Source organism: Danio rerio, chromosome 13 (genome assembly GCF_052040795.2).
Source record: "Danio rerio strain M-AB ecotype USA chromosome 13, GRCz13ab, whole genome shotgun sequence".
Classification (NCBI taxonomy): domain Eukaryota; kingdom Metazoa; phylum Chordata; class Actinopteri; order Cypriniformes; family Danionidae; genus Danio; species Danio rerio.
The window spans coordinates 32,816,854-32,834,446 of NC_141033.1; the positions used below are offsets into that span (position 1 = coordinate 32,816,854).

General features: G+C 36.0%; 1 protein-coding gene across 1 annotated transcript in view; it reads left to right on the forward strand.

Moving 5' to 3' along the window:
- The first annotated feature begins 7,454 nt into the window (after window positions 1–7,454).
- Window positions 7,455–17,593, forward strand: part of LOC147834228 (uncharacterized) — a 32,391-nt gene continuing 22,252 nt past the window's right edge. Inside the window, exon 1 of the mRNA XM_087279500.1 lies at window positions 7,455–7,514. Coding sequence (XP_087135626.1) covers window positions 7,487–7,514 — 28 coding nt within the window. The 5' untranslated portion in view covers window positions 7,455–7,486. The remainder of the gene's footprint in view (window positions 7,515–17,593) is intronic.

A 17,593-nucleotide genomic window follows, 5' to 3' on the forward strand; every position in this document is an offset into this window, starting at 1 on the left:
TAAGCAATAACTCTACATTAGCAGATGTTAGTAAGCAGTTTATAAACACTACAAGCTAATTTATGATGTGCTTAATGGTTGTATTTTTATACTTTGTTAATGATTATTTCGCGACGCAGTGGCCCAGTAGGTATGCTGTTGCCTAACAGCAAGAAGGTCAGTGGTTCGAGCCTCGGGTGGGTCAGTTGGCGCTTCTGTGTGGAGTTTGCATGTTCTCCCTGCGTTTGCGTTGGTTTCATGGGTGCTCAGGTTTCCCCCCACAGTCCAATGACATGCAGTACAGGTGAATTGGGTAGGCTTAAATTGTCTGTAGTGTAGTGTAAATGAGTGTGTATGGATGTTTCCCAGACATGGGTGGCAGCTGGAAGGGCATCCGCTGCGTAAAACATATGCTGGATAAGTTGGCGGTTCATTTCACTGTGGCGATCCCAGATTAATAAAAGGACTAAGCTGAAAAGAAAATGAATGAATGAATATTAATTATTTTTTATTACTTAATAAAGGATTGCATAATTTACAAACTAGTTATTTGAGAATAGTTGGTGCTATTTTGAGATCATTCAGAATAAGTAAGTAAATGATTAATAAACTATTCAAATTAACATGTATACATCTTATTATTCAGACATATAATAATAGTTAATTTGTATGTTAATGCTTTATTAAGTCAACTTCATCCAGTTTTGTGACCTAATCTAAAGTGAAGACTATTTATTCTTTATAAATCCCTTATAAATGACAATTAAAGGCTCAGATAAATTCTAAACAGGAAATATTTCTGTATATTTGAAGATGCACAAATTAAACTGTATTAACAGAACATAAATCTTTGCAATCTTAACTAAAATAAAATTACTGTATAGTTTAAACTTCGCTAAACAACTTTGAAATTTTGTTGTATTATAATAGCCTATGTTGTTAAATTTTTATATTGTTGCTGTTTTATCTAATTGTGTTTTGACACTCCTGTTATTTGGCAATGTTTAAAGTTTACAGTAATTTTATTTTTTTAGATGAGATTGCAAACATTTGTTGTCCATTTGATACTAAGGCCCAATCCCAATTCTATTTTTGTACCCCTACCCCTTTCCCTTGGCTATTAAAACCGAGTGTGAAGGGCTTCAAAATTTACCCCTAAGAAATAGGGCAGCACTACAGCACCTGCACATGTCATCATATGCCATGGCAATCTCTTATACTTCATGTGAGATCAGACGATCGTGACTGCTGTAGTTATTACAGCTGTGCTATTATTTGGTATTTATCTTTAAGAAGTTATTATTATGGATTATAGGTAGCGAAATTTAGCAGTTTTGTTTTAGTGTTTTTTTAAAGCATGACCGTAAAACATGAACCCGGTTATGAATGTAATAAAACATAAACTTGTTTGTTGTAAAAAATTTTAACAATGAAAAAAATACTCATTTGATTTGTGCATCTTCTTACTTCCGGGTCCAGCTATCTTGCCGTTGTGGCTGGTGTATTCTGAGATAATTACTTACCCCTTGGTTTTGAGTGTGATCCTGAAAAATCTTTGTTCAAATGGCTATCTACCTTTTCCCCTTAGCCCTAAGCCTTCAAGCTATAGAGAATTGCGACACCCCTACCCCTTCACGGCAAAATGAGGGGTAGGGGTAGGGGTAAGGGGAAGGGCTAAGGGGTAGAATTGGGATTTTGCCTAAGCCTTTACTTGTCATTTATAAAGGCTTTATAAAGCATACATGGTCCTTACTTTAGATTAAGTCACAAAACTGCATGAAGTTGAGTTAATAAAGCATTTATTAGCATAAAATAACTATCAGTAAATGCCTGAATAATCAAATAAATAAGTGTTGATTTGAATAGTTTATTAATCATTTAGTAACTCAGTCTGAATGATTCTAAAAGCCTCTTAAATTCAAAACGCTTGTAAATAATGCAATACTAAATTTTACTATTGAACAATTAATAAGTTACAAGTATGAAAATACAATCATTTGGCATACTATAAATGTGCTTATATGTGAAGAATACAAGATTTGTAGCTGTATTTATAAACTGCTTTCTAACATATATTAATGTAGAGTCAATGCTTAACAGATAATGAAGTGACTATTTGCTAATGCTGATCAGATGATTTATTGTGAGAGTACTTAATATTTTACTAGCTAGTTTTCAAGATACTATTCAGCCTAAAGTGCAAGTTAAAGGCTTTACTAGGTTAACTAGGCAAGTAAGGGTAATTGGGCAAGTCATTTGTAAAAAAATAAAAAATAAAAATAAAACCACTTTTATTTTAGCTGAAACAAATAAGACTTTCTCCTGAAGAAAAAATATTATGAGAAATACTGTGAAATATTTCTTGCTCTGTTAAAGATAATTTGGGAAATATTTAAAAAAGAGAAAAAAAATCCACATGAGGGCTAATAATTTCGTCTTCAACTGTATATCTTGTCTCCACTTTGCAGTGGTCGTTCTGGGATATTGCTCAGTCTTTAGCTTTAATGGTGTCTGGAGAGTTTGGTTCAGCAGATCTTAAAGATAACACTTCCAGGGAGCTTCTTCAGCACCGTCCCCACACTACCACATATTCCCAACACACCATGTCACCCGGACAGCTGTGCTTAACCTCCCTCTGGCCTTTTTGCACAGCTGCAAGTGGGCTCTTTTACCCCTGTCTCACCCATGAGTGGGCCTGTGAACGCGAGTACATGTGACAGAGGAGTGGACAGCTCTTATTCCACTTCCTAACAGCCTTCACTGTGTCTTATAGCCACACAGAGACTTACAGCCCAAGTTCACACAATCGCCACGCTGTGTCAGACCGCCACTGCAGAACTCTGCTGTTTCAAAGCCTCTAGCGTAAAACAAACAGTGATGTGTCATTGTATTTTATTTGCACTTTCTGCCCACTTCATTCTATACAAATGTTGAACTGTTTATTAATGCAAATACCCAATAAGCCAATCACATTGCAGCAACTTAAAGGGATAGTACCTTTATGAGTTTCCTTCTTCTGTTGAAAAAGAAGATATTTTGAAAAAATCTGAAGACTTTTGTAGTAGTACAGACAAATGCTATGGAAGTCAATGGCTACAGTTTTATAGCTTTCTTCAAAATGTCTTTTTAGTGTTCAACAGAAGAAATAAACTCATAAAGGTTTGAAACAAGTGAAGGGTGAGTATATCGTTGTTGACAGAATTGACATTTTTGAGTGGAATATGCCTTTAACGCATGTTGATGTGATCTGGGCAATTTGCTGAACATTCAAGCCGAACATCTGAATAGTGATGATTTAAGTGATTTGGCATGTTGCATGGTTGATGATGACCGACAGAAACTGCTGATCCACTGCACTGTAAAAATTGCTGTAAAATTTACAGAATTACTGGCAATTTTTACAGTATTACTGGCAAAAATATAGAAGCAAAATATATATATATATATTTTAAATGTGCTGTAAAACTACAGCACAATTGTAATTTGTTGATTTACAGTTCACTTGTAATTATTACAGTATTACTTGCAACCAAAATTGCCAGTGATACTGTAAATTATACAGCAATTTTTAAATGTCAGATCAAGTTTTTGTGGACAGCCATCTTTAGGGTTTTTAAGAGTACTGTCTAAAAAAAAGTAGAAAATATCAATTAACATGATAGTTAAAAAAAAACTGCATAAACAGAAAAAAAAATCAAATGTAAAAAAGCTGTACAGCATTAGTGGATGCCTATGTAGACAGGAGATTGAGATTGTGCAGAGATGTTAGAAAGTAGCCTCATTTGTCTAGCTCTGTTTATATGGGATAATATTACGTAATTGTGCGTGCACTGTAAAAAAAAAAAAAAAGAAAGAAAGAAATCAGTTGAAAATGGATAATGTATTGATAACCAAAACCAATTATTAAAGGTTTGAATCATTCAAAAATGAAAATTCTGCAATTAATTACTCACCCTCGTGTCATATCTTTGAAACACTAAAAAACTGCGTACCTGGGACCGGGTTCGAGACGTCATTTACTTGTGCATTCTTCAAATTTTAAAGGTTTGTACTGAAAAAGGAACCAAAAACATTTCACACAGTTCAACTGTAATTAAATGAAGCTCCATGAACACATTTGTGTGCGAAAACAAACTGTAAATATGACTTTCTTTCCAATTTCTTCTCTTCCTTGTCAATTGAGGGTATGTGTTTACCATATGACACACTGCCATAAGAGTCAGCAGCAACATACAAGCATTGTATTGCTCGTAGTATGTGCGCTCCATGATCTAACACGGGAGACATAGCATAACGTAATTACTTTTGTGGCAAAAATTGTTCAAGGAGCTTTGTTTGATTAGTTGGAATTGTTTGAAAATGTTTTGGGCTCTTTTTCTGAACTTTGAACATATAGGGCACAGGTGTCAAAGCCAATTCCTGGAGGGCCACAGCTCTGCACAGTTTAGTTCCAACCCTAATTAAACAAACCTGATCAAACTAACTGAGTCCTTCAGGCTTGTTTGAAACCTACAGGAGAGTGCATTTAAGCAGAGTTGGAACGAAACTATCCAGAGCTACGGCCCTCCAGGAACTGGCTTTGATACCTGGGATCTGTCTATGGAGGGACATAGGGCAGTTGGATTTCATCTAAAATATCTTAATTTGTGTTCAAATGATGAATGAATGTTGTGGGATTGAAACAACATGTGGTTGAGTAATTAATAGCATAATTTTTTATTATTGAGTGCTAATCTAATCTTTTAACCTAGGTTATTATTTAAAACAAGTATTTACAGTAATTTCTATACATTGTTGATGCACTCCTGAAGGCTAGGAGAAATATTAAAAGTTGTCACAGCACCATCCATTAAATGTGTCTGAGTCAAATTAAGTATACTTTAAAATGTTGTGCATTTTTCTCTGTGTGTATACACATGGTTAAAAGAAAGTATGGGCCTAATGGAGTAAGTGAATATTCCTTTTCACACTTTGGCTCCTTTAAGCACCTATTAAGCATTGTATAAATATAAAAGCCTACCGGAGTATTGCTGCTGACCATGTCCATCCCTTTATGACCACAATGCACCCATTTTGTAACGGCTACTTCCAGCAGGAAAACATGTCACAGAGCACAAATAATCTCCCACTGGTTTCTTGAAAATGACAGTGAGTTCACTTTACTCAAATGTCCACCACAGCCACCAATCTCAGTCCAATAGTGAAACGGGATTCACATATCTCCAGCAAATGTGTGAAGCTGTCTAGACAACATGAACCAAAATCTGTAATGGATTTTTTTTTTACTGTTTCTGAAGTCGAAATGGGGGTCCAAACCTGTACTAGCGAGATGTACCTAACAAAGTGGCCTCTGACTGAATGTTCTCACGAAGTCGTCGTTTTTGCAAGATATGCCTCTATCTTGGATTAAAGCATGCAAAAATAGCATGTATTCCATTCAGCGTTGGTGATAGTCTCTCTTGTTGTCTACACAGGGTGATTGAACTGCCTTTATGCTGATATGACAATTCATACATTCCACAGGAAGAGGTTATTAAAACCCTTTTCATTTTTAAGCTATATTGCCCTGTCTTTCCCCGAGAAAATACCAGTCCTCTTTGAGATGAAAAATCTGCCAAGAGAAAATGAATTGGCAGGTTGCTTCCCCCGGGGTCTCCTCTATCAGCTAGTGCAGTGGGTGACAAAATGCAGCGCATGTGTTCCCAATACAAACCTTATTCCATCTGTGGCCCTATCAGCCAGGAAATGACATATTTATCAGAGCGGTGTGGCCTCGCAGGCAGCAGAAAGCAGAGAGGCTGCTGACTGTGAAATCTCCCAGAATTAACTGGGGCTGTCCTTTTCTCCCTCCACATTACTGTTCCCCGAGGGCTGCGGCGGGTTCAGAGTATCCTGCATCAAATTGCTTTCCTATTTGTTGTGCTGCGTACAATTGATAACATTTGTTTTGAATGAGGAAAATCGCTAAAATAATAAACGCTTTCGTTTAAGCACGCTAAGCCACTTTGTGATGCAAAATGGAAAAGGCAGTGGATCGGAAGTAATCTTTCGAGATCTGGATTATTTAATCCAACAAATGTGTAAGTAAGACATGGAGTGAATAGACGTGCAGGAATTGGCAAGATGAAAGATCTAGCGCTGAGATTGAATACGCCATTACTGTTCTCGGTGCCAGGGACAAAACTGCACACTATCAGTGCTCAAGCGTTTCAGAACAGCCTGAGGAAATTGCTTCTAATATTGTCGCAGTTTTTTTTTCTTCTTTTCTTTTTTTCCTGGAAACAAATGCATGGAAGCCTAATAGAGAAAACATGTTTTTGGACAGGTGCAACTGAACTGGAGCTAAATTGTTTTGTTTGAAATTGTTGTAACACCGTGATGAACTTGTGTTTAGTTAATCATCGATATAGTTTGATGATTCAAAATTTTGTTTAATAATTAATGTAAAAAAAGCTATGCCTATTTTTATACACAGTAAAATTAATTTGAAATACAGAACAATATGCATTCCCAGCAGACACACAACATCATAAGATGTAAATATTAGGTTAGATTCAGGTCACCAGCATCTAAGGACAAAGTTATTTTGACGTCTAATAATGACGTCAAATGACATAGTTATTTTGTTGATTTTAATTTGTGTTGGAAAGTGAGCAAAATCCAACGTCGAGCCAATGTCTTAAAACAGGGATGTCTAAACTCGATCCTGGAGAGCCGGTGTCCTGTATAGTTTAGCTCCAACTTGCTTCAACACACCTGCCTGGAAATTTCTAGTATACCTAGAAAGAGCTTGATTAGCTGGCTCAGGTGTGTTTAGTTGGGGTTGGCACTAAAATATGTTGGACAGTGGCCCTGCAGGACCAAGTTTGGACACCCCTTTCTCAAACCAATGTCATATTGACGTCAAATACTGCCATTTATTTGTTAGGTATGACAACTAAAATCTAACGTCTGATAGACCTCAGTGGTAAAGTCCACACAACATCAAACTATAACACCATTAGACGTTGATATTTTGTTGTTTTTAGGTTGCATTGAAAAATAACCATAATTCAACATCTGTCCAATGTTGAACGTTTACGTTGTACGGTTCTGACATCATCCAGATTTTTCATTTCCAAACAAAATGCAATGTCCCATGATGTTGGGGTACAAAGTCAATGTGACATTATGTTGACGTCATGTGCCTGCTGGGTTATTTATCCTTTATTGAATGATATTTCATTTAGTTGTTTAGTGATGAAACTCACCGCACTTCTTTTTGCTAATTTTCTATTTTAATCTATTTTATTATTTTGATTTACTCAGTATTGTTTGATTTATGTATCAGTTGAATTACTTTTAAACACACACACATACACACACAGTTATGTAAGCATTAGGACAAGGTGGAGGTGTGTAAGATGTGGTGTCAGTGTAGGGCACAGTGCCAGGGGTGTGTGCATGTGGTTTCCTGTGTGAAAGACAACAAACAGACCAGATCTTACACACAATCACACGTACCACAATGTCAGTCCAAGTTCATTCCAGTGTTGGTGAGTAGTTATTAATATTCCAGTTTTGTCAGTGAATCTTTGATTCATTTTGGTTGGGACAGGGTGGGATTGAAAAAGACAATTCATTATGAATAACGTCAAACTGCATTATTCGTTTACACTCTTGGAGTGCCCCATTACACTATTTTTTTAAGCTTCCAATTTTGTTTTGGAGGTTTCCTAGAACATGTTGACATTCATTTAGTGTCAAAATGTTTTAATTTTCTCATAACATGTACTGCAGCAGAAATGTATCTGAAATGGTTTAATTTCTTTAAATCCTACGTTTCTGAGAGCTCTGATTGGTCAAATATCCCAGTCGGTTATGATTGTCCTACAGCAGTTGGATACTGAAAAGACATGTTGTGGCTCTTTAGATTGTTATAATTTTGTAGATGTTGAGGTATTGTTAAGGAACTGCCACCATTTTAAATCTATCGTCTATAATTATAAAAAAAACTCAAACAATATCCTATCTTAAGGTGCACTCCTTGAAATTATTATTATTTTTTTGGCCCACACCTTGTATTGAAGGGTATACTGACACAACTCTGATACATAGCAATAAGTAATTAAAATAATAATGATAACCTATGAATAAAAGGTCAACCAGGTGGTTATGATGCCTGTCAAAGGTTTAAAGCACATATTGGAAACAAAATGCACACTATATCTGAATTTTAGCTTAAGAGGATTGATGCTGTCAGGTTTATCATATCAGTCCTCATTCTTTTGGAAGTGCAACGAAAGAGGATTTGCTTTTTTTGCACAAAAATATCTTCTCATCATGTTTACAACACAAACCAAACTCTTTAAGCGCTTAGCTACTTGTTTAAGTGTCAAAGGTGTTGTTCACAGACAATCAACAAAAACAGTTGGCAGGCATTATCCAAATTTATTACCAACCTAAATACTGTAGGTTTGAGCACTGTTCATTTGAGAATTGATTATGTAATTGATCGATTAGGCAATATGTACTTGATTTTTTCAACTTTGCTGACTTCTACAAGTCACAGTTATATATATATACGTTACACTCACCATTTTTCTCAGAAAACATACTTCTAAAGGTGCCATTGACTTGAAATTTTCCCCGAATGTTGGTAACAACCAAGTTTACAAATTTTAAACAAGTTAAACAAGTTTAGTTTACAAATTAAGTAATGTGTAATAACATGAAATGTTGCAGAGAAAAAGTAGACAGGGAGGTGTAGAAAGTCAATGAAGGCCCAGAGAGTAGCTGAAATCTCTTTTTTTTCCCTCTTCATTAGTTTTTTAGCAACGCTCTGCCCTTCGTCATCATAAATGAATATTAGCTGCTTTATTAGCTGCTTTAACATCTTTATTATCTCCTGATGATGAAGATTAAACCAGCCTGGACATTTCAGCAAGACAAAAGTCCAAAACACATCCAAGGAAACTCTCAAATGCTTTTAGAGAAAGAAAATAAAGCTGTAGAATGGCCCAGCCAATCACCTGACTTGAATCCTATAGAAAATACAAAATAAAGATCAGATTTGATAGACGACACCCACAGAACCATCAGGATTCTTACACTCTGTTGAAGTTTGTGGAAAAAAAATCACACCTGATCAAGTCACATGACTTCATTCTCCACACGAGAGGCATTTTTAAGTTGCCACCACCAATTAACTTTTATACAAAGTATTAAATACATTTCAGTAGTTCAGTACTTTCTCCTTGTTTCTGGTATGATTCCATAAAAAAAACATGTTCTTTTTTTCCATGAACCTTTCATTTAACAGTTCATAAAAAATAAATATATATATTTTTTGTGTGTGTAAACCCTTACGTGAAGGTAAAATTTGATCTTCTAACAGACGGATGTTTTTTGATCTTTAAGTCTGACAGCATGACCAGCCTGCCCTGTGGTGTGCTGTATAGTATAATATAATCATGCGAGAGAACAAAATATACAGAATTCCAGTTCAATAGGATCAGTTTTCTTTGCAGATGTAGAAAAACAGTTTTTTTTCTATAGCTGGCTGAACACATATCTTTTCTCCTCAATGCTATAAATCCATCATTTTCCTTTAAGAAGAAAGGGCTAAAATGGGCAGTTTTATTTGTCTAGGTGTTTTTTTTGTACCTCAATCAATCTTCAGCATGTGTCCCACAGGACGATAAACAAGAACAATCCACCCTTTAGTCACTGTAATACAGCTGTAAAGTGCAGGTAGCAAGAAAACACATCCGATCACTATTAGCCGGTAAAATCTTCTCCTGTGTAATTGCAATGTTCCACTTCAAAGACTCTGACAGGAAGGCTGGTGTAGGAGTGAGATATTCTTAAAATAGCAATTAAAGAAGCTGAGGAATAATATGACCTCCTCTTCCCTGGGTCACAACACTGAAGAGACGGAGTATATTGAGATTCTCAGCCGTACCTTTCCGCTACAGTTCAGAGCTTTTATATCAACATTGCTGCTTCCCCGATTAGCGTTCTCTTGCTTAAAGGATTATTATGTCACAGCACGTCTCTATTTAGGCTCTTCATCATAAGTATGCGTGGTAATGCGGCGCTGAGTTCATTTGATACGTCCAGTACTTTTCTTCAAGCTACACAAATATCATTTTATTTAAACGGATGCGCCAAGGATGGGATAATTAAATGCAAACCCCCTTTTTTTCTGGCGAGGCTGCTTTTATTTGAATTATACAGTTCATCTGCAGTTGTCCTTGTCAACCTGGACACAGATGGACATGAAGTAGTTAAATTCCCTCCTTGCCACATTTGTCACAGTAGCATGTATGATGCTCTCCGGGTTGGTGGCCTGATTTCCATTTCGGGATGAGTCTCTGTTTGCCTGCGCTGCCTGGTAACGGTCAGATCTGGAGTGTGATTTATGTAAATGGGCTGGCAGGGGCTCACGGGTCAGAAGCGATCTGTTGTGAGACACTGCTGGGCAACTGCACACCATAAACAGCAGGACAAGAGTCTGCTATCACAGTGTGCTGTAATAATACATCGGGATTGAACACACAGCACCTTCTAATTAAGAATCACCATTCATTTGCATTCTTTTTTAAATTGATTCATTTACAGTGGCTTATTTAATTGTTTCTGGTTCCAGCTTGAGTGCACTAATAGTACATTATTAGTTTAATGATTTAAAGAATACTGTTAGCAAATTGGACGTCACGGTGGAGAAGTGGGTAGCATGATCGCCTCACAGCAAGAAGGTCGCTGGTTCGAGCACCGGCTGGGTCAGTTGGCATTTCTGTGTGGCGTTTGCATGTTTTTCCTGTGTTCATGTAGGTTTCCTCCAGGTGCTCCAGTTTCCCTCACAGTTCAAAGACATCTGCTATAGGTGAATTGAATAATCTAAATTGGCCATAGTGTATGTGAGTGTATGCAAGAGTGTATGGGTGTTTCCCAATGTTGGGTTGCGGCTGGAAGGGCATCCGCTGTGTAAAACATATGCTGGATAAGTTGGCGTTTCATTCCACTGTGGCGACCCCTGATTAATAAAGGGACTAAGCTGAAAAGAAAATGGATGAATGTACCTTGTGTTCATGTCATAGTGGGGACCAAATGTCTCCAAGTATAACAATACCAGTAAATTTTGACAATTTTTTTGGTCCCCATGAGGAAAATGCCTCATAAATCAAACAGACTAAAGTAATTACTTCATGTAAAAATGCAGACTTGAAAGATTTGATAGCGGGATAGAACAGTTTGTACAATATAAAAATAATGTATCTATCAGAGGTTCCCAAAAAGATATCTGTGTGTTTCCGTGCAGTTATACTACACCTTAACCATTATTTACATTTGCATTTAGCCATTTAGCACAGTTGTCTCCAACCCCCGGGCTGTGAACCGGTAACAGTCCATGGATCAATTGGTTGTGGGCCACACAAGAAATAAATAATTTCCGGTCACTTGAGACCCCAAATTCAACCCACAAGCAGCAAAATGAATAAGAAACAGACGTCTTTGGAAAGGTTCTTTGCGAAGGGGAAAAAGCCAAGAGCAACACTTTATTTTGGTGGTCCATTTGAGTATTAGTAGACTGTCTGCTCCTTCAACAGACAATTAACTGACTATAAGAAACTCTGCTATTAAATGTCAACTTACGCTAACCCTAACCCCAACAGTCTACTTATAATCAAACCAAACTGACTATCAAAATAAAGTGTGACCAAGCCCAGTGAAGAAGGACCCACGAAGTGCCAAGCAGTGGATCCACAACAATTTGTCTTGCATGTCTGTGCAAGAAAAAGATCAACTGCTGTAGACTGCAAATGACGGCGGCCTTGTTTACATGACATGTTTTCTCTGCGCACAAGCTCGTTATTGAAGCACGCTACTTGCAAATACAGTAAACCTAAACACTGCAGTGCTTTAATTTTCTCCATAAATAAAACTTGTATCAGAGCTGCAGCAATGTTTGGTCAGCTTATCATCCTTTGAGAAAACTGTTTGATGGTCGCCTAGCAAACCCCTCCCCCCCACGGCCACGATAAAATTGTCTAGCGTTGATCAGTCCGTGTTAATATAAAGGTTCGGGAAAGCAACATACAATTAAGGAAGTATTCAGCAGTTCAACAAGAAGAGACAATACACACAAGAAGTGCTTAGTTATTCAAAGTAACTTGTTTAATTTACAGAAAACATCAACAAAAATGTTATGGAATGCAGTGAATTAGTAATTCTTATCAGACGTATATAGAACAAGAGTCATTGTATGACAGTAATCAACTCTAATGAAGGATTTCTTTGTGTATGTAAAATCACTTTTGTAAAATTGATGCAGAGACCAGCATTTGATGTGACAAATGACACTGATCATGTTATACTCATTTCATGTTATCCCTGTATTGCTTTCTTTCAAAAAAAGAAGAAATAACAGGACACAAAAGCAGCATAAAGGTATCATAAAAAGTTGTCTATGGGATGCATTGCTCTCTATTCCAAGTCTGAGGTCATTTTTGTAGTCATTCTAGAGCTTGTTATTTTTTACTCACTGTTACTCTCCAGTGAGCTGTTAACTTCTGCAACCGGATCATTGAATCAGTGAGATGAACATATGACGCACATCACTCTGATTTATGAATGAATCACTCAAATCAGTTGAAATGGAGCAGTCGAGATGTGTTGTGAACCCAATCAACGCTCATTTTAAAAGATCTTATACTCAAAAGGAAGACATGACTACTTGACCAATTAGCATTGAGGAGCATAATTATTTATTATAACAAACTGATGATGATCAGATATGATGATAATGACTTAATGATTAAATCTCAATCACACTGTGGAAAACAAACACACACACACAAAAAAATGCAAAAGCACAACAAATCTGAAGTCTTAGAAATACAAATCTGGAATCCTTTCACACATGTAGCATATGATGTGCTATTTTAGCTTCCCCAGATGTTCTGTTATAAAACTACCAAGATTATCTTTTTTTATTTCAACTATGCGCATGGTTATTTATTATATTCATTACCTCGCTGTGATTGTTGTGCCACAGTTGAGGAACAGACTATTCCTGAAGATGTACCGGCCATCAATACAGTGTTCTCCAGGGATGCAGCTCTGCGGTTATGTCAGGGACTTCAAAGAAGTCACACACTATCTGAATGCATACGGCTTTTGCCTTTGAGTGCAAATGTGTTTGCAGTTGGGTCTGAATTAGAGGAGTGCATTGTAGTTGTTGATCAGAGTGCCGTCATAAGCTTCAAGCCATTCTTATCTCCTCTTTGCAGCATGGCTTACAGTGCCTTCATTTGGATCACCAGTGAAAACAAAACTGGGCAAAGCTGAAGCAGGAATTAGTCTGTCTTCTTTTTATCCCCGTGTGTTGAAAAATGCTAACATTTGACACAGAGAATCACTCAGAAGGAGCATGGCGCTCGCTAGCCGTTGTGCATTAGCGTATTAGATTAATGATATCCAGATGATACAGAGCTGGCTGCCAGCGCAATCAAGAAAACCCACGCAGACGTTTCTTTAAACAGAGGCAAAGTGTCACGAAATAATTAGAGCATTCCCTCGCGACGGCCGTCACGACTGCGCTGTGGTGTCTTGTTTTTCCAGAACGCGATCTGAAACGACTCTTGTGAGGGTGAGCGCTTCGGTACTGGTGCAGATGGTCTCGAGGCCATGTGTGTGCCGATGGGAAATTTAATTGCGCTGCATTTAAAAGTATCTGTTTTAATAGCAGGGTTCTGGAGTTTCCCGCTGGCGCGTTTTAATTAGTTTGAATACATTAGGCTCCTGTTGGAGCTCTACCTGCCAGGATTGATCACCGGACTGGGACTACACAGGGGCCATTTGCATTCACACCCGTTGGCCCCATAGATTGAAAGCAGTTACGCACCCTGCGATTCAGAGCACGGCACTTCTGTTTCTCTTTATCAGCAGCAGGTAAAAATGGAAAGCTATCGCCTGATGGATTACTGCAGTTTTAAGGGTGTGAAAGTGTCTGAAAGCAGGAAAATCACACTCTGAGCGGTTTGCAGGTAAAGTGTGGAAAGGTTAAATCCGTTAGCGCTGGAATCGCACGCCACATTTTCCTTCGTGTTTCTCATTAGCCTGTCAGATTTATTAGTGTGATGATGTATCCTTTGTATTAAATTAATCTTTAACAATTGTTCTGTGATTTCATACGTAGAGCACTGACAGCAGTTTCATGGCATTCCTTTCAGCACACACATATGCTATTGATCATCTTGGTTACCTAATCCAGATGTTTGCAGCTCTTTCAAAATCATAACGATTTGATATGAGCAGAATCCCTTGGTTTCTTATCTGTGCCAGTGAAAAGTGCACTTACCAGCTCCTCAGGACCCTGACTACAGCTGTATCAGTCAGCAAAAACAAGCTGACTGCCTCTAATTTGTGTTATGAAAGAGAGAGAGAGCGCTAGAAAGTCACAATTTAAAAAGTCCTGCATCATGAACCTGCAGGCTAACATTAGCACAGGCTTCACAGCCATCGGGACTGCAGAGGCTGAAGAGCAGGGTTTTTCCTTCCTATCATGTTTTGTGTGTGTGTGTGTGTGTGTGTGTAATGGAACTAAGGTCTATGAAGTATTTATGCAGAAGAAAGTGTTTACGGCAGAGTCCAGGTATTATTGACTTCCTGAGCAGAAGTTGGTAGTGTTTGAAATATATTAAATGTGCTGTAAACAATGTTAGCTGTCATAAGTAAAGTAGATGCGTTTTTTTTTATCTTACAAACCTCAATTTTCTTTTTGCAGTGCCCAGAAATTCTCTCTGTTTGCAAAATAAATCAGTTTAAAAAAAAAAAAGGAAGCTGCTGTTTTAGTGCAAAAAATAGCTAGATTCTGTTTACACTATGAGGCTAAATTTTATTTAAGTCTTTAGGGTTGTTCTATTTACACCAAGTGCAAGTAGCAATTAAATGATTACATTAAGTGAAAATAGCAGTATTTACTTAGTACATGGGCGGACTTAACCAATAAGCGAGGTAAGCAGCGGCTTAGGACCTTGGGGAATTAGGGGCCTCGACCAATGCCAAGAAGCCTACATTAATCATATTTTATACATTTTCTATCATATGTTGTAAAATCTGTCCAACCATTAAGATTTTAATACTTCTTTTCAAAATTGGGGACCCCCATACAAAGTGAAACGTTCCTTCCATGCTGAACATGCAAATATTAAAGTTTAATCACAAAAATGGCTATTTAACTGTACATGTTATTAGTTTGTGAACTTTTTATTTTTATTTGTGAATTTATTGTATTTAATTTTACATTAAGAAGATAAAACTTGTACTTAAAATATATATTTTAACATGCAGTTTTTTTTACATAAAAAACAAATCTATAGAGAAAAAATATCTATAGAGAAAAAGTGTTTTGAGTTTCAATGCTAGGGCCCCATACCTGGAATTTCTAAGCGCTACTAAATCACTAAGTCTGCCCCTGAATTAGCAATATGCAATTTATACTTATAGTATTAGTGATATATCTTTTTTTTACCATAATATGTAAAGAATAAAGAATTAAAGGATAGTTTACCTGAAAATGAAAATGTACTCTCAATTTAATCATCTTCAAGTGAAATTTTGATGAATGTTAGAAACCAGTGAACATTCACTTCCATTGTAGGAAACTAACACAATGGAAATATCATCTTATGTGTTTAAAAGTAGAAAGAAACTCAAACCAGTCAAGTGAAGGGTGAGTAAATGATAACAAAATTTTGGGTTTTGCTTGAACTGTCCCTTTTAAGGAACATGTGATGTTTTATAAACAAATTTCAGTAGGAACACGTGCACACTCTCAGAAATAAAGAGTTGTCTCTGGGGTGGTACCTTTTCAAAGATACAAATTTTTACCAAAAAGGTCCATATTAATACCTAAAGGGTACATATTAGTACCTTAAAAGTACAAAAAAAATCTTAAATTCGTAACATTTTTAGGTACTAATATATACTTTTTAGGTACCAATATGAACCTTTTATGTACAAACGTGTACCTTTTTAAAAGGTACCACCCCAGTGACAGCTTGCATACCTTTATTTCTGAGAGTGCAGATGTTTTGACAGCGCTAACTCAATGTTAATAATCATTTTAATATCCAATAAGATTAAGACCAAACTCCTATAAATAATCTCTGTTTTTTCTTGACTTTCATTATCTCTCCATCACCCCCACTCCACACCTTTAAACCCGATTCCTACTTAAATCGGAGTGATGAGAGCATTACATGGCCATTCTAGACACTGCACATTGACCCCTATCTCTATCTCTCCCCTGACAAGCAGAATAACCAACACTATCTCACAACAAATTGGTACCTTTTTGATTTAGTGGCTAAATCATATGAATTTTTATGATCTCATTCACACATTTTAGTATGATTTGCTCATCTCCCAATGACGGTTGGGTTTTGCGGTTGGGTTTGGTGCCACGTCTCCTATTAAAAATTGTACATTTTCGTACAACTAAACTCGTATGAATTCATTAGCCACTAAACTGACAAAACGTTAAATAGTTTTGTTTCCTTATGTTTGTTTCCCTATAAGATCATGAGTTAGGTTGTCTTTTCAATCTCACGACCCTCTCCCTAAATATATATCTCAATAAAAACATACTGGTAGTAAATGAAAACATTGATCAAATGGATATTGCCTTTCAACTGCCCTTAACCATAAAAAAAATCTATTAGAAACTTTATTTAAATTTTCGATCATTTTATTGTTATTATTTGCTATTATATTCAACTTTACGATCTGACATTGTAGGCAAAGATGAAAGAGAAGAAGGGGTTTGGCAAACAGTGGACTTGAACTCAGGTCAATAGCAGCAAAAGTTGACTTCTTTCTACACAAATGACTTGGTTTTGTAACTTTCACACCACAACGAAATGATCATATATTAAAGAGCAACAAATTTATTTTTCTGCAGCCCCACATGGTCTTCAGGGTGCAAATTAACAAACTGCCAAATATGTTTTTAAAATGACTTGTTGATCTTACACTGAATGACCTTTTATTCAGTACAAAACAAATGTACAAATTAGTCCTTTGATATAGCCCAGCCCACACTTATTTGAACATGCCAAGAAAACATTTTTTTTGCACTCTGTATTTAAAGCTTATTTAAATATAACTGTAAAATCCAAGTACCATTACACTGTATGCTAGAAATCTTTCTAGAAATCTAGTCTTTGACAATATATATATGTATATATATATATATATATATATATATATATATATATATATATATATATATATATATATATATATATATATATATATGTATATATATATGTATATATATATACATATATATATATATATATATATATGTATATATATATATATATATATATATATATATATATATATATATATATATATATATGTATATATATATATATATATATATATATATATATATATATATATATATATATATATATATATATATATATATATATATATATATGTATGTTTATAATTTAAATATTGCTTGCTGATTTCTTTCTTACCGATATGAAACCTTGATCTATTGTTTCAATTCAAATTTGCCTAAAAGCAACAGTAGCAAAACAACAATCTTACCCAA